General features: G+C 40.5%; 2 protein-coding genes across 4 annotated transcripts in view; one reads left to right on the top strand and one right to left on the bottom strand.

Annotated features, from left to right (window-relative positions):
• Positions 1-26,195, top strand: part of LOC140466934 (protein tyrosine phosphatase domain-containing protein 1) — a 39,208-nt gene extending 13,013 nt beyond the window's left edge. For all 3 annotated transcript variants that reach the window (XM_072562792.1, XM_072562793.1, XM_072562794.1), the window contains exons 5-12: positions 247-384; positions 3,170-3,783; positions 4,377-4,610; positions 7,933-8,076; positions 14,419-14,520; positions 15,462-15,542; positions 19,648-19,758; positions 25,461-26,195. In XM_072562792.1, coding sequence (XP_072418893.1) covers positions 247-384; positions 3,170-3,783; positions 4,377-4,610; positions 7,933-8,076; positions 14,419-14,520; positions 15,462-15,542; positions 19,648-19,758; positions 25,461-25,616 — 1,580 coding nt within the window. In that variant the 3' untranslated portion in view covers positions 25,617-26,195. The remainder of the gene's footprint in view (positions 1-246; positions 385-3,169; positions 3,784-4,376; positions 4,611-7,932; positions 8,077-14,418; positions 14,521-15,461; positions 15,543-19,647; positions 19,759-25,460) is intronic.
• Positions 16,243-19,298, bottom strand: LOC140466587 (large ribosomal subunit protein eL31-like). The gene is made up of 3 exons (XM_072562041.1): positions 19,201-19,298; positions 18,799-18,840; positions 16,243-16,573 (listed from the first exon to the last, which is right to left on the bottom strand). The coding sequence occupies exons 1-3, from the start codon at positions 19,296-19,298 to the stop codon at positions 16,243-16,245; spliced, it is 471 nt and encodes a 156-aa protein (XP_072418142.1).
• Positions 26,196-26,519: the final 324 nt, after the last annotated feature.

Genomic DNA, 26,519 nt, shown 5'->3' with positions numbered 1-26,519 from the left:
ATGCAGGATGAGTGTGAGCAGCAGAGTATGTTTTTGATGGAGAATGAGAGAAAGCAGCTGATTTGTGTGTCTTAATGTGGTTAGTTCTGTGTTGTAGACTCACAGGCCATAGTTAACTGACAGGTACAAGGATACTCGAACGATTATATTGAGGCAGGTATTCTCACAGCTTGATATCAGGGAAGGGAGGGGGAAATTTTGCTTTGCAGTCTTCCATAATTCCCATCCATCTTTTCTCATTTGCAGTATACTTCTTTAACTTTGGAATGACGGATTTTGGAGTCTCATCGCTGGTTCGTGTGTTGGACGCAGTGAAGGTGACATCGTTTGCCATACAGGAAGGGAAAGTGGCTGTGCATTGTCACGCAGGGCTCGGGAGAACAGGTCTGTCTGGAGACCAATCCCTCTATAAAGGTCGCTGAGGACAGACAGCAGGTCAATTAGATTTTGAAATGTGCAGATAGAGTGGAATCGTGCGTTAGAAACTGAACCCATTGCACAACTAAATGGCTATAGAAGGAGGAGATGGGATAGTGGTGGTGGCAGGGTTGGTGACAATGCTTAATTAGTTCACATGCTGAGATGGACAGATTTTTGTATGAGGACGTTGAGGGGGAAGAAGCAAAGTATGGTAGCTGCAGGTCAACTACCATGCAGCTAAATTGTGGAACAGGTTTGCGAGGTTATAAATGAATCCCTACTCTTCATGTCAGATATTGATCAGTTGGGACTATACTTGCTTCCAAGTTGCTGGGTAGCTGTTCAAGTCTCACTCCAGAGATTTGACCACAATATCTGGGCTGATATTCCAGTGCCGTGTTGAGGGAGAGTGGTGCACTGTCAGAGGTGGCACCTTTCAGATGAGACATTAAACTGAAACATCTTAGGTGGATGTTTGTAGAGGAACAGGAGAGTTCTCTTTGGTATCCTGGCCACTGTATGTCCTCCAACAAATATAACTCTAAAAATGTGATCTGGTTATTATCTTAATGATGTTTGTAGGAGCTGGCAGTGAGAAAATTGGTTGCTGCATTTCTTACATTACAATGGCAATAAAAATAAAAGTAGTTCATTGGCTATACTTTAGAAGATCCTGAGATTGTGAAATAAGTAAATAAATGAAAGACCTTATTTTCTCTTTAATAATATAGTCTAAAGTAAAAGGTATGGTCTTGCCAGAGCATAGGGCTACTCTCTCATTAGCGAGAGACAATTGGTGGTGATTTAACCTGAGGGTCAGCAAGCCTTAGACAAAGGGAAGGGTTGAAAAGGAGAGTCCTTCATAGTAACCACAGCTAGTGAGGGAATTGAACCCATGCTGTTGGCATTCCTCTGCATCACAAACCAACCAGCCAACTGTGCTAACAAATCCCCTGACTTGAATCTAATTGAGTAAATTGATTGATTACTTATAGTGTGTTATCAAAAATGGAAACAGATTCACTTTCTCCTTATAACGGACGGCAACGGATTCACTGAGATTATTTAACACCCCATTCTTTCCTTCTCTTAGATATGGCAAGACCAGCATTTATTCCTCATTCCTATTTGTTCTCAGAATGTGAGTCTCCTTTCTGAACCACTACCATCTGTGTGACAATGTGGTTCACACTATGTTTTATTTCTATGGGTACTGAAAGTAACAGTTAATTAACTTTTAGGGTTTATAATCTGGTCATGAGCAAACATTTAATGCCAAGTTTCTATCTGTTCTATCTTAACATGTGTAGCTTGAATTAATTCTGAAGAAATATAAAGAATTTCTGGTGGCTAAGTTGATGGAACCTGGTGGTTGTAAATGCGAAAAGAAGTCAGAGTCCTGGTCACATTTTTTCAAGAAAAGAGAGGGTAAACTAGATGGCTCAAATGTTAGTCCTGAACAAAATCTTAGAATCCATGATATAAAAACAGAAATTGCTGGCGAAACTCAGCAGGTCTGGCAGCATTAGAACTTGATAAATAACAGTTACCAGACTCAAAATATTAACTCTGCTTTTTCCCCACAGCTGCTGCCAAACTTGCTGAGTTTCGCCAGCGATTTCTATTTGGTTTCAGATCTCCACTATCTGCAATTCTTTGTTTTAGCTTAGAATTCATGATCCAGTCATCATTTGTGAATATCCTCCACATGAAAACCCTATGTTCTCATATAATTTTATCTCATCCTTTTTCAAACAGCAGAATTAATCTGTTCTTAAATATTGATATGGTCTCTGCTTCAATAACTAATGTTCTGTATAAAAAGAATCTACCTGCTCACTGTGGTAAATCTCCATTTAATCTTAAATCTATGTATCCTCATTCAAGATAGCTTCAATCACTGGAAACAGTCTGTTTCTATCTACTGTATCACATTCCTTCATAACACTAAACATATCCATCAAACACACCATACACAACTTGATTCAAAAGGACGAGCCCCAGTTCTTTCAAGGCATTATCCATATTTGCATTTCTTCACACCAGACAGCATATCCTTGAATCTGTGATCTATTCTATTTATTGCTTCAATGTCCCCTCTAATGTGTAGAGCATAATAGACTCCAATTGTGGTCATACTGAAGTTTTATATTGATTGACTATTTATCTTCAATTTGGGATACTATTACTGAACATTTGCTGAAAACAAGTTATTATTTAACAAATGGAGGATTTTCAAAGAAGTGAATAAGAATGTTGTGTGCATGAATTTGGAGCAGTTTCAGTCCAATACTTGACAACTATTTTTCTGTCAACATCAGGCAGACTTCATTTCTGGCAGTGCTTTGGTCATTCAGCATTTGTGGACAGAAAAGGAAAGCTTTCAGTGGGTTCAAAGACATGAAAATAATTTCATTCTTCAACTCCAGTGTTCACTTCTTTAGTATTGCTGGTCGTGTTTTCAGCTGCCCTGGTCTTAAATTCTGAAATAACTTCCCTAACCCTCTACCTCTCCTCCTTCAAACATCTCCTTCCAATCCATCTCTTTGACCAGATTTCCGGTAATCTGAATGTCTCAAAACAATTTCCTTGTCTGATAATCTTTCCTGTGAAACACATGGAGGTATTTTACTAAGTTAAAGGTGCTATTTCAATGTGATTTTTTAAAAAAATTGCCCTAATTTCATTGAGCATGAAAATAAACCCAAAGTACGAGCAATTTGCCATTTATTTCCTTGCTGTCTGATAGGAGTCCTGATCGCCTGTTACCTGGTTTATGCCACACGGGTCAGCCCCAGTGAAGCCATACACTTTGTTCGGATCAAACGTCCTTGCTCCATCCAGACACGCACTCAAATTAATTTGGTTTATGACTTTGCCCAGTTTGTAGACTCTCACAGGACGATGTTCACAGACGTGAGTTTGTATGCCCATCCTATCACCTTGGAGCAGTACCTCCACCGTCAGCGGCATCTGCTGCATGGATATGAGGCCCGGCATCTCAAACATGTGCCCAAAATAGTGGACTTCATTTGCAAGAGGCTTCTGCAGGTCGCATTTGACAAGGACGACTCTTCCATGGTACAGTTGGAGGTACAAAAGGAAGTGATTGACCGCACACTGACCATGCACATCAGAGAAACCATCACTTCCTTCATTAACTCACCAGAATTTCTCCTGGCAAACCAGGAGCCAGAAGACCCTGACAATGCACTGCGGCCCACTACCTCTGCAGCCGGCTTATTTGATCAGGCTTCGCTGCCTGCTTGGGGCACAAAGGCTCAACTCAGAATGATGCCAAGACTATTGCGGACCCTCAGCGACTCCAACCTCCCTGGAATCACTCGCACACATCAAACACAGGTAACCCCATCAAGAGCTGACTGTAATCCAGGATCTAAAGAAAGTAACAAGGAGGGTTCCAGGGAACGGAACTTCATCAGAGGTTTTTTTGGGGGGGCCTTTACTCTGACAATTTTGTCATATACAGAATCTGCGATAGTATAGAGATTAAAGTATGGCTCAAGTACATATGCATTATATGAGTTGATGAAGGAAATTAAGACAGAGTACATGACTGGGTGAAGTGTAGGTAAGCTTTTGAGAAACATTGACTATGTGGATAGAAACTGTGATCAAATAAAATGTACATGAGCTGAGACAGGATAATGTTGCAAGACAAATTGGTCTTTCTCATTCTGTGTCTATCAAACACTTGACATTTCTAAAATGGCGTAGTTTAAGTAAAAAGTAAAAAAAACTTTCTGATTCTTTACTTTGGTAAAGGGGAGTAGTGGTCACTTTTACGAACTAGATGGTTATGTAACTTTCTATTTGTTCATTTTGACATTGACATGGAGGAGAAATAGATGTAAGCTACATATAATTTAATGCTTCCAGTGCCATCAACCCAAACGTATTAAGTGACTAAATCTGTGGTTAAATTCTCTTTTAAGGACACCAGTGCACAGCAACCTTTGTTAATGGGTCAATGTCGAGCCATAGCTTTGGAACTTGTCTTCAGTGGGCCAGCCAATCTGGTGAAACGTTCTTTCAGCTGTGAGGGCAAGGAGAACTTTGTTAGAGACAGGAACCCAGTGCAGACTGACCACGCTGCAGGATTCAAGCTGACAAGGCAAGGGAACTCTTTACTGACCAACACCGGCCTTTTATCTACAGCCTCAAGGAAGGTATGGACTGGTGTCAAATTAAGGTGTAGCGATGCACATCAATACCACACCAGGCACAAATTCTGCCTGCTCTATCCTATTTTCACTTTAGGGTTGTTTACATCAGGTAGACTGCTAAAGTTGAGAAGTTATGCTGTAGTTGTGAGACTGCATTTGAAGTATTACGAAGAGAAGTGGTCACTTATTTGGCTTTACAGTTGCTGCATATGGCAACAAGTTTCTAATTCTAACCACTTTCTGGTGAAAAAAATTCTTCTAAGTTCTGCAGCGGATTTATTGATGACTATGATATTTTTGGCACTCGTATCCATGTCAGACGGTTGTGGGTTCAAGTTCCACACCACACGCTTGAACTCAAAATCTACTCACACACTTCCAGTACAGTACTGAGAGAAGTCAGAAATACTATTTATCAAATAAAACAGTAAACTAAGCTTGTCTGACCTCCCACATAGATGTGAAGTATTTTCTGATGACATGTAGCAAAGGCAACAACCAATTTGTCAACAGAACGTAAATGTATTGGAAGCAGTTCAGAGAAAGTTTACCAGACTATGATCTGGAATGGCTGGTAAGTTTCCCCTCTTATGAGAAAAGGTTGGATATACAAAACCAGAACTGAAGGAGTTCAGAGGAGTAAGACATGACTTGATTTGATAGACACATTTAAGATCCTAAGAGCTCTTGACTCAGTAGGTGTAAAGAGAGGGATGTTTCCTTTTAAGGGGAAATCTAGAACTAAAGGCCACTGTTGGAAAATGAGGGGTCACCCATTTAGTACAGAGATGAGGTGAACTTTTTTTTTCTCAGAGGATTCAGATTCTTTGGAACTCTCTTCTTGGCAAGGAAGTGGAAGCAGAGTCTTTGAATATATTTAAGGCAGAGGTAGATGGATTCTTAATAACTAAGGGGTTAGAACATCATCAAGGGTAGGTAGGAATGTAGATTTGATATTATAATCAGAGCAGCCATGATATTATTGTATGGTGGAACAGGCTCAGTGCATTAATAGCCTACTCCCACACCTTGCCGAAAAGATAGCATTTCCAATAGTGCAATGTTCCCTCAGTACTGCTTGGATCACTGGCTGGATTATGTGCTCAGGACTCTGGAGTGGAACCTGAACCAACAACATTCTGACTCTGACAGACACTGATTTCTTTTGGGAGTGGTGTTAAGGACATGTTGGCAGGAAAATGACTGTCCAATAGCCCCTGTTTTTCTTTTGTGTGTGAATTTGGATTTCCCAACTGTCGTAATGAAAATGTACAGCTGCCCCCTGGGAATGATACACTGAGAATGGCAGGGGGGTGGGGGTGGTGGTGGTGAGGGGTGGATGGTGGGGGGAGGGGGGTGGTCAGAGTCTGCAAAAGGCCCATATCTGCAACACTCCAAGTGTAAAGTGATGCTACTTCCAATGAAGGTGTCCTGGCTGGGAGAAGGGCAACCCATCCCAAAGCATCGACACCGGCGAGGGATCTGGATGCTTAGAGTCATAGCATCATAGAGATGTAAAGCATGGAAACACACCCTTTGGTCCAACCTATCCATGCTGACTAGACATCCCAACCCAATCTAGTCGCACCTGCCAGCACATGACCCATATCCCTCCAAACCCTTCCTATTCATAAACCCATCCAAATACCTTTTAAATGTTGCAGTTGTACCAGCGTCCATCACTTCCTCTGGCAGCTCATTCCATACACGTACCACCCTCTGTGTGAAAAGGTTGCCTTTCAGGTCTCTTTTATATCATTTCCCTCTCACCCTAGATCTATGCCCTCTAGTTCTGGACTATTTACCCTATCCATGCCCCTTATAATTTTGTAAACCTCTGTAAGGTCACCTCTCCGCCTCCAATGCTCCAGGGAAAACAGCCCCAGCCTGTTCAGCCTCTCCCTATAACTCAAATCCTCCAACCCTGGCCAAATCCTTGTAAATCTTTTCTGAACCCTTTCAAGTTCACAACATCTTTCCAATAGGAAGGAGCCCAGAATTACATGCAATATTCCAACAGTGGCCTAATCAATGTCCTGTACAACCGCAACAAGACCTTCCATCTCCTGTACTCAATACTCTGCCCGATAAAGGAAAGCATACCAAACGCCGCCTTCACAATTCTATCTACCTGCGACTCCACTTTCAAGGAGCTATGAATCTGCATTGCAAGGTCTCTTTGTTCAGCAACACTCCCTAGGACCTTACCATTAAGTGTATAAGTCCTGATAAGATTTGCTTTTCCAAAATTATTTTCCAAAATAAATTCCAAAATTTATCTGAATTAAACTCCATCTGCCACTCCTCAGCCCATTGGCCCACCTGATCAAGATCCTGTTGTAATCTGAGGTAACCCTCTTCGCTGTCCACTACACCTCCAATTTTGGTGTCATCTGCAAACTTACTAACTATACCTCTTATGCTCGCATCCAAATCATTTATGTAAATTATGAAATGTAGAGGACCAGCACCAATCCTTGTGGCATTCCACTGGTCATAGGCCTCCAGTCTGAAAAACAACCCTCCACCACCACCCTCTGTCTTCTACTTTGAGCCAGTTCTGTATCCAAATGGTTAGTTCTCCCTGTATTCCATGAGATCTAACCTTGCTAACCAGTGTCCCATGGGGAACCTTGTCGAATGCCTTACTGAAGTCCATATAGATCACATCCACTACTGCTCTGCCCTCATCAATCCTCTTTGTTATTTCTTCAAAAAACTCAATCAAGTTTGTGCGAAATGATATTCCATGCACAAAGCCATGTTGACTATCTCTAATCAGTCCTTGCCTTTCTTGTACATCCTATCCCTCAGGATTCCCTCCAACAACTTGCCCACCACCGCCGTCAGGCTCACTGGTCTGTAGTTCCCTGGCTTGTCCTTACCACCCTTCTTAAACAGTGGCACCGTGTTAGCCAACCTCCAGTCTTCTAGCACCTCACCTTTGACTAGCAATGATACAAATATCTCAGCAAGAGGCCCAGCAATCACTTCCCTAGCTTCCCACAGAGTTCTAGGGTACACCTGATCAGGTCCTGGGGATTTATCCACCTTTATGCGTTTCAAGACACCCAGCACTTCCTCCACTGTAATATGGACATGTTTCAAGATGTCACCATCTATTTCCCTGCATTCTATATCTTCCATGTCCTTTTCCACAGTAAATACTGATGTAAAATACTTGTCTAGTATCTCCCCCATTTTCTGCGGTTCCACGCAAAGGCCGCCTTGCTGATCTTTGAGGGGTCCTATTCTCTCTCTGGTCACAAACCAAGAACAATATCAAGAGTCTGTCACTTTACTCTTATTTTGTTTTATTCTGCAGAGCAATATCCATTGGAGCCAATCAGTAAAAGGATCAGGCAGAAAAATGGATAAACATGGGCCTCTCCTGGACGAGGTTGCCAGAGCAATGTCAGAGTGCCCACCAATGGACAACGAATTGTTAATGAAAGTCCGTCTCTGGAAGGTAATGAGTCACATATATGCTTACTGTTGTGGGACTGCTGAGTCATTGAAAGTCAAAGTTAGATTGGATTCTTGAATGAAATGGTTGTTTGGTACCAAGGGTATGAGCAACACCATTAGCATTGTAGCATGCAGTTATCAAGATGGAAAAAGATGGACCAGGGTTCTCTTATGCCTAATAATTTCCATATACCTGTTCACCCGCCCACCCTAATCTTTTCATCCAGTTGTGCCCCACATCCTTTTTGTGAGCTACGTAGTAGGTACACCTGTGATGGAAGGATTCCTTAAAAGGCTTCCATTTCCTTCTGACAGGACTAATTCCAGTCCTGTTAGAAGCATGGGAATATAATCAGTTTTGGTATGATCTGTTTGAAAATAATCAAACAAATAGGATTCAGAACAGAAATTCTTCCCTTAACCAACCTCTTTGAATCATTTGCAAAGTATTGCATGGTGGCTCAGTGGTTAGCACTGTTGCCTCACAGTACCTGGGATCTGGGTTCGATTCCAGCACCAGGTCACTGTGTGAAGTTTGTACACTCTCCCTATGTCTGTCCTCCCATAGTCCAAAGATGTGCAGGTTATTGGATTGACCATGCTAAATTGCCCACAGTGTCCAGGGAAGTGTAGGCTAGGTGGATTAGTGGGAAATACAGAATTATAGGGTGGGTGGATTGCCTTTCAGAGGGTCAGTGTGGACTTGATGGGCTGAATAGTCTTCTATTATTTACAGCACAGAAACAGGTTGTTCGGTCCAACAAGTATAGCAGCGCTGCTCTGGGGCGACCTCCCATTCTGCTTCATTTAGCCAATCAACATGCCTTAATTCCTTACAGGCCTATCTAGCAAAAATGTATCTATGTTATTTCCCCCAATTACTCCATTTGGCAGCAAGTTTGACATTCAAGTCACTTCCTGGTAAATAATTTTCTTCTAACTTCTCTACTGGATTTATTGATGACTGTCACGTTTTTGGCACTTGTGTCTAAGTCAGAAGGTTGTGGGTCAAGCCCCACACCACACGATTGAACTCAAAACCTACCCACACACTTCCAGTACAGTACTGAGAGAAAACTACACAGTCAGAAGCGCTATTTATCAAATGAAACAGCACGTTAAGCCCTTCTGCCCTGTCACATAGATGTAAAATATCTTATGGTGCTATGTAGGAAATGCAGCAACCAATTTGTCAACAGCAAGGTTCTGCAAATGGCAATGTGATAAATGATTAGATAACTTCTTTCTAACAGTACACTGGTCAGATCTTAAATTGAAGTTACAACATGTTTTAAATAAACTCAAGCTTTCTTAATCACTCATGTTGCTACTTTGGAGAACACCTACATTCTGTCCATAAAAATGTCCCCAGACTTCCAATTGCAAGACACTTCAACACACCACTATGCTCCCATGCTGACCTTTAACTTATGCTTGCAGCAGCGTTATAGAGAGGAACAGCATCTCATCTTCTGCTTGGAGTCTTTCAGGATTCAATATCAAGTTCAATCATGATCCTTTCATGTCTACTACCCAGCCCCACTCCCAGGTCCTGTATGGCATGACTAGCTTTCAGCACATGGCCAACTTTCAACTTTCACCCACCCATAGCCCCCATTATCACCTATGCAGCTTTTCTTCTTCCCTAGCTTACTCACAACAAATCCTTTATCTGCCTAATGCTCACTCCACCTCCTTCACCGCCCCCCCCCACCCCCACCCCCCGCCCCCGCCACCACCTCACCTCTCTCTCTCTCTCTCTCTCTCTGGGCTGCATCTCCACCTGCCTGCTGACTCTCCTCCACTCCCCCCTGACCCATCCCCCAGTTGTTAGCATAAATAATACTTTCTCCTAGGTGCTTTCATTTCTGAAGAAGGGTCACTGGACTCAAAATGCTAACACTGTTTTGTCTCCACAGGTGCTGCTAGACCTGCTGGGTTTCTCCAGCAATTTGCTTTTGATTCAGATTCTTATACATTTCAGTCAACTCTCTCCTCTCTCCTTTAAACTCCAATTGAAACAAGCCTATCCAACCTATCCACATGAAACAACACACTCATTTCCAGTAGAACTCCTCTATGCTATTCAATAAATTAGCATCCTTCCTTACATAAGGAGACCAAAACTACACATAGTATTTGAGATGTGGTGTCACTAATGCCATAATTGAAGTATACCATCCTTAGTTTTATGCTCAATTCCTCTCCAAATAAACTATAACATGGCATTAGTCTTCTTCATTATGTGCTGTACCTGCATATTAACTTTTTGTGATGCATGCATCAAAACACTGAAATCCCTCTGTACCTCAGGGGTCATTCTGCGTTTAACTAATACTCTGCTTTATATTTCTTTCTGCCAAGGTGAATAATTTCGCATATTTCCTCATCAGCCAGATTTTTACAATCTCAATCAATCTGTATCCACCTACAACTTATGTCTTATTCACAGGGTAATTTCCTTCCAACTTTTTGTCTGAGAATGTCTTTGCTCTCATCATCAGAGTCTCTGTTCTCTGCCAGCGAACCAAATTTCTATCACACCAATATGTTTCACTCAAAGCCATGAGCTTTTATTTTCTGCAATAATTTTTGATGTGAGACCTTATTGCATGACTAATGGAATTCCAAGCATAGTACCTTTACACACAGTGCAGGTTACTCCTTCAGAGAAATCCAATAAATCTATTAAACATGATCTACCTTTGACAAAACTGGCTTGACTCTTCCTGACGATCTTGGGTTTTTCCAAGTGCGCAGCTATAATCTCTTTAATGATTGAGCCTAACAGCTTCATCACTACAGATGTTAAGCTTGCTGGCCTAGAATTACCTGTTTTCTGCCTTACTCCCTTCTTGGGCAAAGATGTTATATTTGCTACTTTCCAGCGTGCTGGAATCTTTCCTGCGTCAATGGAAATTTGGAAAATTAACACCAATGCATTTACCTCCTTCGTAGCAACCTCTTTTAAGGCCCTGGGTGAGGTTCACAGCTCCATTGATTTGCTGAGTACTATTTAACTCATTATTATACTTCCACTACGTTTCTCTCTCCCTTCCACCTCTTGGCTTACAGCTATTGCTAAAATGTTTTGTGTTTTCTCAATAGTGAAAGGAGAAGCAAAATATATGTGTTCACTTAATCCACCTTTTCCTTATAATCTACCGTCAACTCTCCATTTGCACTCTCTGGTGGACCAAAACTCACTTTATTTACTCTTTTCCTTTTTAATTATTTGTAGAAACTCTTGCTGTCCATTTTTATATTCCTATCTGGCTACTTCTCATATTCTAATTTCTTCCATGTCATAGTCCTTTTACACATTTTCTACCATACATTGTATTCTGAACCATCATATGACCTGTCACTGATCACTGCAGTTATATATCTGTTCCTTATGTTTGACACTTTTTCTGACTTATAGTTAATCACAGATGGTGGATAATCCCCTTAAATTTTTTTCTTTATAGTGGGAATATATTCATTCTGTGTATTCTAAAATATTCCCTTAAATATATGTCAGCATGTCCATACTGATCTACCTCCTGCTTTAATATACCATTTCACTTTGGCTAGCTCAACCCCTGTGCCCACAAGGCAGCCCTTATTTAGGTTTAAAACGCTAGTCTTGCACCAAATCTACCCTGTTAAAATTGGATGTAAAATGCAATCATTTTGTGGTCACTGCAACCTAGGAGTACCTTAACTCTGAGGTCATTAATTGATCCTTGGTTTAACACAATATAAGTGGTTTGGATCAGAGTGAGTCATAGAGATGTACAGCATGGAAACAGACGCTTTGGTCCAACCCATCCATGCCGACCAGATATCCCAACCCAATCTAGTCCCACCTGCCAGCACCCGGCCCATATCCCTCCAAACCCTTATATTCATATACCCATCCAAATGCCTCTTAAATGTTGCAACTGTACCAGCCTCCACCACTTCCTCTGGCAGCTCATTCCATACATGTACCACCCTCTGCGTGAAACAGTTGCCCCTTAGGTCTCTTTAATATCTTTCCCCTCTCACTCTAAACCTATGCCCTCTAGTTCTGGACTCCCCAACCCCAGAAAAAAAAACTTTGCCTATTTATATTACGTTTCTGATGAAGGGCTTTTGCCAACAATGTCAATTTTCCTGCTCAGATGCTGCCTGACCTGCTGTGCTTTTCCAGCACCACTTTGATCTAAACTCTGGTTTCCAGCATCTGCAGTCCTCACTTTTGCTGAACACAATATAAGTCCATAACATGCTCTCTGGGTCAGTTCCAAAATGTGTTGCTTTAAGAAAGTGTCTCAAATGCATTCTTGAACTCCTCATCTAAACTACCATCTTATTTTGTTGTTTGTAAGTAAATTAAGTTCACCCATGATTGTTGCTTTTCCTTTATCAGATATTTCTTCTTGCATATTTTGTGCAGTCTCAGGCTGGGGCTGTTTTCCCTGGAATGTCGGAGGCTGAGGGGTACAAAATTATGAGGGGCATGGATAGGATAAATAGACAAAGTCTTTTCCCTGGGGTCAGGGAGTCCAGAACTAGAGGGCCTAGGTTTAGGGTGAGAGGGGAAAGATATAAAAGAGACCTAAGGGGCAACTATTCCACGCAGAGGGTGGTACATGTATGGAATGAGCTGTCAGAGGATGTGATGGAGGCTGGTACAATTGCAACATTTAAGAGGCATTTGGATGGGTATATGAATAGGAAGGGTTTGGAGGGATATGGGCTGGGTGCTGGCAGGTGGGACTAGATTGTGTTGGGATATCTGGTCAGCATGGACGGGTTGGACCGAAGGGTCTGTTTCCATGCTGTACATCTCTATGACCCTATGACTCTCAGCTTTCAACAAGACTTGCATTTATGTAGCACACTCACAACCTCAGGACTTTCCAAATGACTTTATAGCCAAAGAAGTACTTTGGAATTCAGTCACTATTGGAATTTGGCACTCTTGCCCCTGAATTTTGTGGGAGTTGAAAAGTGTGGCACTGGGAAAAGCACAGCAGGTCAGGCAGCATCCGAGGAGCAAGAGAGTTAAAATTTTGGGCATAAGTCCTTCATCATGAATGTATGTAGGTCAGGTTCCAACAACAGACTTGAGCACAAAATCTATCCATATGCTTGCAGTGTTATATTGAGGGAAAACGTCACTGTCATAGGCATTTAGACACTTAGGCACTCTGTTTTTGGATAAGACATTAAACCAAAACCTTGTTTGGCCTCTCAGGTGGGTGGAACAGGCCCCATGCTACTACTTTGAAGAAGTGTCCATGTTTGCTTGCCATATGTGTATTCCTTAATTAATATCTAAAAGCAAGTTATCTGTTTATCTATCTCATTGTTATTTTTGGAATTTGCATACATTGACACAATACTACATTAGCACAATACTACATTTCAAAAGTATTTAATTGGCTGTAAAATATTTTACAACATCCTAAGTTATAAACTGGAATCCCTTGAATGGGTTTTAAACAATTGTGGTATGCATCAACTACTTGTGTGATGCCTTTTTCTTTCTGTCTTACACACTCTTACCCTCTCTGTGTTGCTGACACTGTCTCTTTTTTCTGGCTGTCTTTTATATTCCTTCTGTTTCTATTGATCTATCAGTATCTCACTGTCTCCATTGCTATAATTCTTTATCCATCTCTTCCTGATTCTTTCTCACTGTCTCTGACTCTAATTTATTTTCTCATCCTGTCTGCTGTTCTCTCTGTGTCTCTCCGGATGAGTCTCTCTTTAATTGTCTTCCTGTCTCTCACTCTATTTACTTCTATCTCCATCAATCTCACTGGAAGTGCTTTTCTATCTATATGCCTGACATGTTTTTTTCTGTCATGTCGCTCTTTAACTCGTGTTTTCAATTCCTTTGTCTTACACTTCCTCTATTTCTACCCTCGTTGTATCTTTATCTTTATCACTTTTTTTTCTTTCTCTTGTCTCCTTCCTCTATCTCTGTCTGTTTCAATATTTCTATTGTTCTGAATTTTTAGAAATTATTCATGGGTGCACATGTCACTGTCTAGTCTATCATTTGATGTCCATCCCTTATTGCTTTTGAGATTGTCCTCCATCTCTCTCTTTCCTTAAATCTCGCAATTTCTCTCACTCACTCTAGAATTTCTCTCTCTCTCACTTTCTATGTGTTTGTTTCTCCCTGGATGTCAGGTTCTCCATTATTGCCTCTTTACTGTCTTGTGTCGCTCTCCAGATCTTCCTGTGTGATTCTCCTTAACTTTCCCTTGATCTATCTGTTCATCTCATTTTAAATCTCTGCATCGCCCCTTAATGTATTTATATTGAAGCTTTAATGAGCTCTGTCTTTCTCATTTTTTTAAAGGTGGAGCTAAATGAGAACGAGGGGGCCTGGGGCCGCCTGACTGCAGAAGATGATCCCAGGATTCTCAGCATGCTGATGTGGAGCTGGCTGGAACACCTCAAGGTTGATCATTCTATCTGAACAGGAAATAGGTCATAGACCAGCAAGCCTGATGCAATGAACCATGGGACTACATTGCATTGGATCCAAGTTACAAGCTCCCACAACCAATGCTCCGTGCAAATGTCCCAATTTTAAGATTGATGGCCTGGAAGGAACTTTCAATGACTTTTATTCATTCTCTGATGTGGCACTGCTGGCAAGGCTGGCATTGATTACACTTCCCCAGTTATCCTAAAATGTATTTGGTGAGCCGATGCACCAAGTGGTTTGCTAGGTCACTTCAGAAGTCACTTAACAGTCAACAATATTATGTTGCCATAGGAATAGTCTCATAATACCATGAATCACATATGTGCCAGTAAGTATGGTAGATTTCTTTCCTCTAAATGCATTTGTGAACCTGTTGGCCAGGTCACTTTTACTGATCCCACCTTTATATTCCTGGTTTTCGAAACAGAACTGGAATTCTCAACTGGCATTATGGAACTCAAGCTCATGTTTTTTGGCTTTTTAAGTCTGGGTTACTAGTCCAATAGTATGAGCAGCACGCCATCCTAATCTGCCTCAGTCTCTATATGTGAACCTTCCCTGTTTTGGTATATTAAACATCAATATTATTTTGTATCTTTATTTGGAGAACACTGAAGGGGTATAGGAAGTTCTGATTGACCTCAGAGCCTGTGGCTTTGCAGAGGAGTAATCTGCCATGTCATAGCATCACTGTCCGGGAAATCCTGTTTAGAATGTGAACAGAATCAAGTCCATAAGCAGAAACTGGTCTCTCTATTATGCGAACAGATCTCAGGACTGTAGACCTGACAACAGTTTGTATTTTCTGGAGAGTTGTGTGAAAATTGGAGATTGGGTTGTTGAGAGTGAAATCAAACAGGGTTGATTATGACTCTGAATCAACTGATCATGGGCCTTATTCTTCTCTGCAGGAACCAGTACTGAGCTCAGAAGATGTAGTGACACTGCTGTCTAAGCCCACAGTTAAAGGGAATCTGGGGGATCTGGAAAAGGTAAGTGTTCTTTTCGAATAGTATTCATGTACAGCATGACTTCAACCTTTACCTTCACATCAACAAAGCAGAATAGTCTGAAGATAGTGAAAGTTTATCAATGAAATATAATGAGGTCATATAGTCCCATCATGCCTGTGTCATTGCGAACATCAGTGTGAATTGTATAACAGACTGACATTCATATGTTGAATTCAGCAGTAAAAGCCTTTCAGAGATTAAAAGGATTTTGTTGTAAATCTTCAGCTTAGCACAAACACCAGTTTCCACCTTTCCCTTCTGGATCCTTTCCCTGTCCAGAAGCCAAACCCCACTAATTTTATGGCTTTATAAAAATATTTTTAATACTCAGGACAAATGAAATTAAACATCCAATAAATTTAGCTTTTCTTTCAATTTTGAAAAACCCACCATCAAATCACCCAATTAACTCATTAAGCAAGCAGCAAATACAAGCACTGCCCACCTGAACACCCCTTGTTTTTCAAAAATTTAACATTTTCAGATGTGTTATTATACACCTCCAGAACAGATGGGACTTGAACTTGGACCTCCTAGTCCAAAGACAGGAACATTGCCACTGCACCACAAGAGTCCCCGAACCCCTCACATTTGCTTAACTCCTACTGTGGACTTTGGTTAACATTGTACATCGTGCCGAGAGCCCCCTCTTTATTTTTCACATTTTTGCGGTTTATTTTTAAAAATCATTCACAGTATAGTTTTGATCAACATTGACTGTTTGCAAACCTTTGTAAGATGTGACAGGAACATGGGTTACCAACATGTCAAGTTTTTCAGAAGGACTCCCATCATCATTGTGCTTTCTGGATAAACAGAAATGAATACAACATGAGACATTCCTATCTCCTTTAGCCCAAACAGCCTTGTTCAAATGGGCATCAATGCAGACATCAGGACTACCCATTTTCTTCATTGCAAATTTAAAGATCTCCTTAAAACACTTGCCAAGAGACCACTTGGCGAAGTTTATTATATATTCCTTCATAAGCATAATGTTGATGGCAGATCTTCTCTCCATCTTTTTTTAGTGGGAATCATCTTGTCAGGAAAATGTCAGAAAAGCAGAACCTGTTTTATGTCCCTTTCTTTCTGCCCAGAGATGCTATTCCACACTTCTGAATGTGTTTTTTTAACACTACTAAATCAACCATGTTACTAATTAAAAGAGCGATTTTAAAAACAGTCTGTCAGGGGAGAATACAAAGTCCAAAGAGCATCTGCTGTCAATCAGCTTGGAGCTGTTCTGTTTGAAGAGGTGCCTTTAGAGAGAGGTGGGCAGCACGCTAACTCCAATTCAGTTTAGTTCTCTTCCTCTCTCCCCCTATCTTTCCTTCACTTTTTGGTATCATTGCATTGCCCCTGATGGGCTTGATATGTCAATTGGTAATTTATGTGGAAACACATTGATTTAGTTGTGGAAGATAAAAGAAAAAAAAGTAACATGGGTGATTTGATTACAGAAAAAAAGTGTTCTGTTTGACCCCATCAAGCAACCTGCATTTCTAACAGTGACAGATTCCCTTTGTTGTAAGCAATAAAAAAAATATATATTTATACAAAGGTACATAGATGAAAATGACCAAAAACACAATTTCAAATTATATGTGTGTATATACTTACATTGGGCAGAATATTATAGTCCCCCAGCAGAGAGATACAAGATTCTGCCGGAGTTATTCTTGTTACATACTGCTTGTCCATGTTACATCTTAGCATGCCCCACTTAAGGCTCTTAATTGATGACTCAGGGGCTGCAGCTTACTTGGTCACAGTTTTAAGACAATGGAAGGCGGATTGATATGAGGATTGGGTAGGGGTGCAGGGGATTGTGTTGATGCTTGAAAGGTTATGGACTTCAGGCTGTAAAGGGTGGGAAATGACTCCATCACAGGCCCTTTTTCCCAACTGGAAGTAAATGCAAGATCTCCCTCTTCCCCACTGTGTATCATCTCCTCCCCTGGCCGTAGCAACCGGACCCGCAAGGTGCCCTCCTCTCTTGCCCTACTAGAGACTCCCAGACTTACCTCCATCCTTGGTTCCCGGTCTTTTGTCATTGGAAACTTTCCTGTTGTTGGAGAGCAGGGACACACACAGCGCTGTTAGGGAGGGAGTTCCAGGATTTTGACTCAAGTGACACTGAAGGAACAGCAATATATTTCCAAACCAGGATGTTGAATGTCTTGGAGGGGAATTTGCAGGTGGTAGGGTTGCTGCAAAAGCTTTGAGGAGACAGAAGTTAAGTTACTTGCTGCAGGATTCCTAGCCTCTGACCTGCTCTTGTAGCCATAGTATTTATATGGCCTGTTCAGTTCAGTTTCTGGCCCCCCCCATAATGTTGATAGTAGGGGATTCAGTGATGGTAATGCCATTGAATGCCAAGCAGTTTTGATTAGATTGTTTCTTGTTGGAGATAGTAATTGCCTGGTGCTTGGGTGGTAGTGTGTGTCTGTCACACATGTTCATGTGTTACCTATATCTATAACTATGTGTATGATAATGTGCCTTTGCTTTTCAAAGGGCCTTCCTTGAGATACTCTAGGGAGTTACTTCTTGACCTTCAGGGCTATATCTTTGTGCTCAGAAACTATTTTTCATTTTCACTCCTATATGAGGTGACGCAGTCACAATGTAATAATACCTTACATATTTGTGTTGATGTATGGTATATTTGGATTCTCAAAAGCAGAATTAGAAAAATTCCCATCAATATCCTTGATAATTATGAGCCCTCTGTTAAACTTAAAGCCATGCCATGCAAATAAAGCATTAATTTCTTAGACTCCACCATATTTAAATTGGCACAAAAACAGTCATAAGCTGGGAACAAATTTTTTTCAAAATTGCTGACACAAACTTTCACAGACAAAAGGCCATCACCCCAAACACATCCAAACACACTTTCCACAGTCTGATAAGGTCACAGTTAATACGTTTCTGGTGTATGTGAAGAAAGCTGGAAGATTTTAACTTTGTAGTTGCCATCCTTTTTACTGCATCTTAGATCTTGATTTCAGTTTGAATTTTAACAACTGACATTCTGTATGTTACAACAGCATCCATTACATCATTCTCCTATATCTTAGCTCCTGAGCATATGAAGCCTTAAGCTAGAGATTCTACATTCAATACCTTTGTGATTTAAGTTTACCTGACTCCTGATTAACTGAGTATTGCTTTGGCATCAGGTTTGAAACTTTCTCCTTTGCAACTTCCTTCTCTCCACCCTTGTAACCTCCCTCTCTTTCTCTGTCCCTTACAGCAACTCTCCCTCCTCCTTGCAGTCTCCCATGCTGTCTTTCTATCTCACTGTCTTACAGCATCCCACTATTTGTCTGTCTCTCTCTTTCTTTTTGTTCCTTTGTTCCTCTCTTCAGCTTTGCATCTTCCAAATCCCCAGCCCACCAAGCCCCTCCCATCACAACAGTGGAATGGCAACTCCTGATCCCATCAGCTCAGCAATCCACGCTTGTCCACACCTGGCACTCATGTGGCTTTTGGTACTGTGTCACTACTATTCCACATACATGCCATTTCTCTCGCAAATCTACAAACATAGTTTTACTATTGAACCTATCAGCATTAAGTACAGGAGCTAAAAAGCCTGTAATTGGAAGAACACCTCAGAGATTCTGACGGTTCATTGTTAAGGGGCAAATTTTCTCCTATTAAGTTGCCCCCAAGACTGAATATTTTCCAGATCTTCTGGAGGCAAATTCGTCCTCCGCCCGTCATATCTTGAAAATTGCCACTTGACCATTGAGCCTGGAGGATAGGTCCCATGAGTAGCACTAACTGGCCATGCCAATAGATGGAGGCTTGGAGATCCCCACTATTGACAGACCTTGCCCTTAACACAACAATCTGTTTGTTGTGCCTTTCTAGACATGAGAGATAGAGCTTGCATTTATAGCCATGTAGGAATTATTGAATGCAGTTGAAGAACAGCAGGAATTCTCCATGTGATTAGGGTTCTTTATGGTCTTGTCTGTTTTTTTGCTTGCATCGTAAAAATGGGCACCTAATCCAATCCTGATTCATAAGATGATCCTCAACATTCTTTCTTTGTTCCTTCATCTTCCAGTGTCAGGAAGGAACAATCAATTGCATCTTGGATTGTATCAGTAAACTCACCGGCCTGTCCTCCACATTGGAAGATTCCATAATTCACCGACTGATCCTAGTACTGACTCAGGTAGGGTCATTCAATAAGCTTGAGCACATAAACTAGACTCACACCTTAGTGCCAAGCTAAAGGAATGTTGCATTATCAGTATTATCATCTTTTGGATGCAATCCTGCCTGGCCACTCAGCTGGACTGTAAAGCCTCCAGGGCTCTATTTCAAAGAGGAGGAGAATTTTCACTGGTCCTGGCTCACAGTTACCCTGAAACCAACATGATTAAAATAGGTATTCTGGTACTTTATCTCCTTCCTGTTTGTGTGTCCTTTTGGTGGACAAATTAGCCATTCTTTGCCATACCACAATAATGATGGTAATAAAAGGGGCTATTAGGCAAGTTATTCCTTATAAATAGGGAGCCTCATTCATCTGGCTACAATGAAGGACAAATCATTAATTTGTCTGATGCTTGCACTATGATGGCTTGGTCTTAACCTTCCTTAAATACATTTTTCTAAACAGCTGCCTGCTAATACAGAACTTATTCATTGATAAAAAGAGACAGAACGTCAAAGATTTTCATGTTGTACTCATCAGGACCGACATGCAAGAAAACAAACTTGAAAAGGGAACATAAGTTTATATGGATGAGGAGAGAAAAGGCAGTAGAGGAAGGAATTAATGTGTAAAGCCGTAAACAGATGATGACCAAAAGGATCAGAGAAAGCAGATCTAAAAGCAAATCAGGAGCTAAGACTGGAAGTTACAAAAGTAATAATAGGACAAAACTTAAAGCACTGTATTTAAAAGCATACAGAACTCAAAACAAAACAAAAGGACTTGTAGGACAAATTGAGATAAATAATTATGATCTAATTGCCATTTCTGAGATAAGATAATACTTACTTATTGTAGATTGCGACCTGAATATTGAAGGGACCTGAATATTATGACATTTAGGAAGGAAGGCAGCAGGAAAAGGTGGAGGAGTGTCTCTGTTAATTAAAGATTGTATTATCACAATAGGAAGGAATAACCTATATTCAGGAAACCAAAATATAAAAGTAGTCTGGGTAGAGATGAGGAATGATAAAAGCAAGAGATCACTTGTGTGAGTTGCTATAAGCTCCCTAACAGTAATCATATGGTAGGACAGGGTATCGAGGAATAAATCATGGTGGATTTAAGCCTACATTTAGACCGGAAAAATCAAATTTGGAGCAAAGTAGTCTAAATGAATAATTCATCAAATGTTTTCAGGCTAGTTTCTTAGACCAGCATTTACTGGTGCCTACCAGAGAGTAGGCTATACTAGTCACAGTTTTGACCATTGAGGTAGGATGACTTACTAACCCCATAATGAAAGAGCCACAGGGTAGCAGTGACAATATCATGATTGAATTTAACAAAGTGTTTACAGAAGAGGAATGGGTCCAAGACTACTAATTTGAACATAAACGCAATTATGAGGGCCTGAAAGCAGAGCAAGTAAAAATAAACTGAAATTTTAGGATAAGGAAATAGGTCAATAGAGTTGTAGCGGCAAATGTTGAAGTGGATATTCCAGAAAGCATAAATCAGATGTATTCCAGCAAATAAGAAAATTTTTAAAGGACAGACTGACTATACATAGTTAACTAAAAACGTCAAAGATCGTATCAAATTCAAAGAAAGACATATAATTACACAAAGATAGATGGCAGGTCAGAAGATTGGACAGAATATTTAAAAAAAAGGACAATGAAAAGATTAATAAGGAATAAAAATTAGAGTAAGTTATCTAAAAATATAAAAAACAGATTGGAAAAGTTTCTTCAAATATTTTTTAAAAAGACTGAACAAAGTAAGTGTTGATCCTAAAGAAAATGACCAAGGGAATTAGTAATGGTGGATAAAGAGATGGCAGATGATGAATTGAACAGATATTTTGTGTTTGTCTTCACTGGAGAAGAAACAAATAACATCCCAGAAATAGATGTAAATCAGGAATTGAAAGGGAGGGAGGAACTCAAGAAAATTCCAATGACAAGTGAAGTAATATTGAGCAAATTGTTGGAACTGTGCGTTGACAGATCTCCAGATGCTACTGGATTTTAATGGCCTGAGGAACTCAAAAGAACTAGCTAGTGAAATAGTTCAAACATTGGTTTTAGTTTACTAAAACTTATTCACTTTGGGGAAAGTTTCTTTAGATTGTAAAATAGCTAATGTAGCTCCTTTATTGAAAAAGGGAGGAAAGTGCAGCGAATCTTTACCAGATTGATTTCTGGGGATGGCAGGATTGCCAATGTGAGGAGAGATTGAGTTAATTAGCATTATATTCATTGGAGTTTAGAAGAATGAGGGGGAATCTCATAGAAACCTGCAAAATTCTAACAGAACTAAACCGGTTAGACAGAGGAAGTAGGTTTCCAATGGTGGGCGAGTCCAGAACCAAGGAGTCATAGTCTAAGTGTAAGGGGGAAGTATTTTAGGACTGAGATGAGGAGTGATTCCTTCAACTAGAGAGTGGTGAGCCTATAGAATTTGTTACCACAGAATGTGGTTGAGGTCAAAATATTGTGTTTTTAAGAAGGAGGTAGATAAAGTCCTTGTGGCTAAAGGGATCAAGGGATATGGGGGGAGGGCAAGAATAGGGTACTAAACTTGATGATCAACCGTGATCATATTGAATGGCAGATCAAGCTCGAGGGGTTGAATGGCCTACTCCTGCTCCTATCTTCTGTGTTTCTGTATTTTTCTATGAGGGAGACAGAAAGCAGGACACTGTAACTCGTTGTAGGGAAATGAAGTAGAAGAATTGAATCAAACATAACATTAAATTTGCTTTCCTGATTACTTGCTGTACCTGCAGACTAACCTTCTGTGATTCATGCACTAGGACACTCAAATCTCTCTGCATCTCAGAACTGTGTAATTCTCACTATTTAGATAATATGCTTCAATTTTATTCTTTCTACCAAAATCGATAATTTGGCACTTTCCCACATTATTCTCCTCTTGCCAGATCTTAGCTCATTTACTAAATCTATCTATATCCCTTTCATGCCTCCTTATGTCCTACTCACACTTATTTTCTTCTCTAATTTTGTGTCGTTAGCATATATAGTGATCATACCTTCAATCTTCATCTGAATCATTTATATAAATTGTGAAGAGTTGAGGCCCCAATACTGACCCCTGTGATACACTAAGTTACTTCTTCAAAGAACTCCAATAAATTAGTTAAACATGATTTCTCTTTGATAAAACCTTGTTGGCTTTGCCTGATTACTTTAAACTTATCCAAGTGCCCTTTACTAATGTTTTTATTAATAGCTTCTAACAATTTCGACATTTTAAATGTTAAGTTAACTGGCCTGTAGTTTCTTGCTTTCCACCTCCCTACCTTTTTGAATAAAAGAGTTGCATTAGCTATTTTCCCGCATAAAGGAACCTTCTCCAAACCTACTGAGTTTTGGAAATTAAAATCAAAGCAGCAACTATCTCACTAGCACTTCTTTTTAAGACACTAGGATGAAATCCATCAAATGCAACAGTTGGGAGATTAAGTTTCAGTTACACAGATCATAGGTGAGACCGCACCTGGAGTACTGTGTTGCCTAATGAGAAAAGGCTGGACAGGCTAGGCCAGTATCCTCTAGAGTTTGCACAGCCAGAAATTATTCAACTGAAACATGTACGATCCTGAGAGGACTTGACCAGGTGGATTCGAAAGGATGTTTCCTCTTGTGGGAGAATCTAGAACTAGGAATCATAATTTACAAATAAACAGTTGCCCAGGTAGCCATGATATAGAGGAGCCAGTGTTGGACTGGGATGGACAAAGTTAATAATCACGCAACACCAGATTATAGTCCAACATGTTTATTTGGAAGCACTAGCTTTCGGAGTGCTGCTCCTTCATCAGGTAGCTGTGGAGCAGGACCATAAGACACAGAATTTATAGCAAAAGATTACTGTATCATGTAATCCAAATGATATATTGAACAAACCTAGATTGCTGTTAAGTCTTTCATCTTTTAGAATGGGCTGCAGGTTTTGATTCATTAATAGATAAATCTCAGCACTTCCAAGTCACATTCTTGAGATAACTTAAGGTTTTATGAAAAAAAGGTGACATCTGAGCTCAGACAATGCATTATTAAAGGTGTGAGGTTAGAGTCTGTCAGTATCCCAATCTTGGCTTCTCAGACAGTTGAGAGAAAATCTTTTCTTCTCAGAGTGTTGAGAATCTTTGGAATTCCCTTCTAAAGCATAGGTTGATAGAGTTTTGATTACTAATGGGATGAAAGCTTATTGATAGTATGCTATTATGATAGTATTGATAGGCCTTTATCTTCACTGTGGCCCTTAACTCTTCAATTACCTTTCTTCAACATGATCTATCATCTGTTTTTTTCCAATGCCCCTTTATTTTTTACCTGTTGTTTACAATTCCTATGATCCTGGAACTTGTGACATAACAGTACCAACATTGGCCTGGTAACCTAGAGTTATAAAGATGTACAGCATGGAAATAGACCCTTCAGTCCAACCTGTCCATGCTGACCAGATATCCCAACCCAATCTAGTCCCACCTGCCAGCACCCGGCCCATATCCCTCCAAACCTTCCTATTCATATACCCATCCAAATGCCTCTTAAATGTTGCAATTGTACCAGCCTCCACCACATCCTCTGGCAGCTCATTCCATACACGTACCACCCTCTGTGTGAAAAAGTTGCCCCTTAGGTCTCTTTTATATCTTTCCCCTCTCACCCTAAACCTATGCCTGCTAATTCTGGACTCCTCGATCCCAGGGAAAAGACTTTGTCTATTTATCCTATCCATGCCCCTCATAATTTTGTAAACCTCTATAAGGTCACCCCTCAGCCTCCAACGCTCCAGGGAAAACAGCCCCAGCCTGTTCAGCCTCTCCCTGTAGCTCAGATCCTCCAACCCTAGCAACATCCTTGTAAATCCTTTCTGAACCTTTTCAAGTTTCACAACATCTTTCCGATAGGAAGGAGACCAGAATTGCATACAATATTCCAACAGTGGCCTAACCAATGTCCTGTACAGCCGCAACATGACCTCCCAACTCCTGTACTCAATACTCTGACCAATAAAAGAAAGCATACCAAATACTTTCTTCACTATCCTATCTACCTGCGACTTCACTTTCAAGGAGCTATGAACCTGCACTCCAAGGTCTCTTTGTTCAGCAACACTCCCTAGGACCTTACCATTAAGTGTATAAGTCCTGCTAAGATTTGCTTTCCCAAAATGCAGCACCTCGCATTTATCTGAATTAAACTCCATCTGCCACTTCTCAGCCCATTGGCCCATCTGGTCCAGATCCTGTTGTAATCTGAAGTAACTCTTTTCGCTGTCCACTACACCTAGTGTAAAGTTCTGGTGATGTAGGTTTTGAATCTTATTAGGACAGATGGTGAAATTTGAAATCAGTAAAATTTTGAAATAAAAATCTGGCCGAATATTGACAATTAGTCCACTGTTGATTGTCATAAACATACATCTGGTTGGCTAATAGCCTTCAAGGAAGGAAATCTGCTATCTTTACCTGGTCTGGCCTACATGTGACTCAGAGCCACAGCACTGTGGTCGACTACTAATTGCGATCTGGGCAATTAGCCAATGAAGCCCACATCCCATGAACAATTTTTAAAATATCCTTGATCCTTCACCTTTTGATCTTCAATCTAAGTCTTTATTGTCTTCTTATCTGAAAGCTCCATGGTGGATGATATTGATTTACCTTATTATTTCAGAGCTGTGAAGCGGATGTGTCATCACATTTCACTGCATTGTCGCAGAAACTGAAAACGATCATCAGAGAAAAACGCTCACATTACCTCTTCAACAAGGGGGTGGTGAAAACAACAACAGTGGTGAAGATATCCTTGCATGGAGGCAAGAGCAAATGAAAATTAAAAAAAATCTGTTTTAAACCCCATAAGTTTCACCAATTGCTGTCAAATATAAGGTGGTATTTGTAGTGTTTGGCAGAAGGTGAGAGAAAGTGGGTAGAAAGTAGCTAGAGTTAGATGGCTATTGAACTGAGGCAGTTAATGTCCTGGGATATGGGTCGGACTGTTTCTCTGTACCCCTCTGATTGTTGCTGACGCTAGGCTCAGAGAAAGAAGGGTTTTTGTTCATTATGATTTCATTGCTCTAACTGGTTCTGAATTCTAGGTTAACAACCAGGAAGATTCTCAATTTCCGTGGTGTACATCTCATGAGAGATGTAGAATGCATTAGATTACTATCACCTGCACAATGCAATGGGACTAAAGATGGTAAGACCATGGAAGGAAATTTGGGGTGCAGGGTAAGGATAGTGAGAAAAAAAGGGAGGAACATTACAATGTAATTATATCTGTGTATTTGCTGCATGCTTTAATGACATAGCTTAGCTGCATGAATTTTGCCTGAGTTGCATTTTATTAAGTAAGTCTGTCATTCCTTCACATTCAAAGGAGCTGAAGCCAGTTCAATTAATCATTATCCTGAATAAACAATGTTTCTCTTCAGTTGCTCAGTGAGTAATCCTTCCCTCTTATCTGTTGCTCACGATTCAATTCTTAAGTAAGTTTTCTTCAGTTCAGTGTAATTGGTTAGTTCCATAAGTTGGCTGAAGGTCACATCTTTTTTTCCCAATATCTAATTCTACAACAGCAGAACCTGAGCCCTGGGTAAGAAGAATATCTTCCTAAACTACGCAGTTTGCAAGATGCACTGAAGTAACTTGTGATGCCTCATTCAACTGCATCTTCTTAATCCATGAACTTCATAAGAACCACCACCACCTGTAAATTCCTCTTAAAGAG

The sequence above is a fragment of the Chiloscyllium punctatum genome, chromosome 44 (assembly GCF_047496795.1).
Source record: "Chiloscyllium punctatum isolate Juve2018m chromosome 44, sChiPun1.3, whole genome shotgun sequence".
NCBI classification, from domain to species: domain Eukaryota; kingdom Metazoa; phylum Chordata; class Chondrichthyes; order Orectolobiformes; family Hemiscylliidae; genus Chiloscyllium; species Chiloscyllium punctatum.
The sequence above is the reverse complement of the archived record's forward strand: the minus strand, read 5'-3'. Positions and strand labels throughout refer to the sequence as shown.

Excerpts from the sequence above, each read along its gene's own strand:
- LOC140466587 (XM_072562041.1), bottom strand. The coding sequence starts at position 19,298 with ATGACGGGCGGAGGACGAATTTGCCTCCAGAAGATCTGGAAAATATTC. Across the intron at positions 18,841-19,200 it reads TTGCCCCTTAACAATGAACC|GAGGAGGGAGAGTTGCTGTA; the intron begins GTCAGAATCTCT and ends GGAGACTGCAAG. Across the intron at positions 16,574-18,798 it reads GGACAGAGAAAGAGAGGGAG|ATCTGCCATCAACATTATGC; the intron begins GTTACAAGGGTG and ends GATGGAGAGAAG.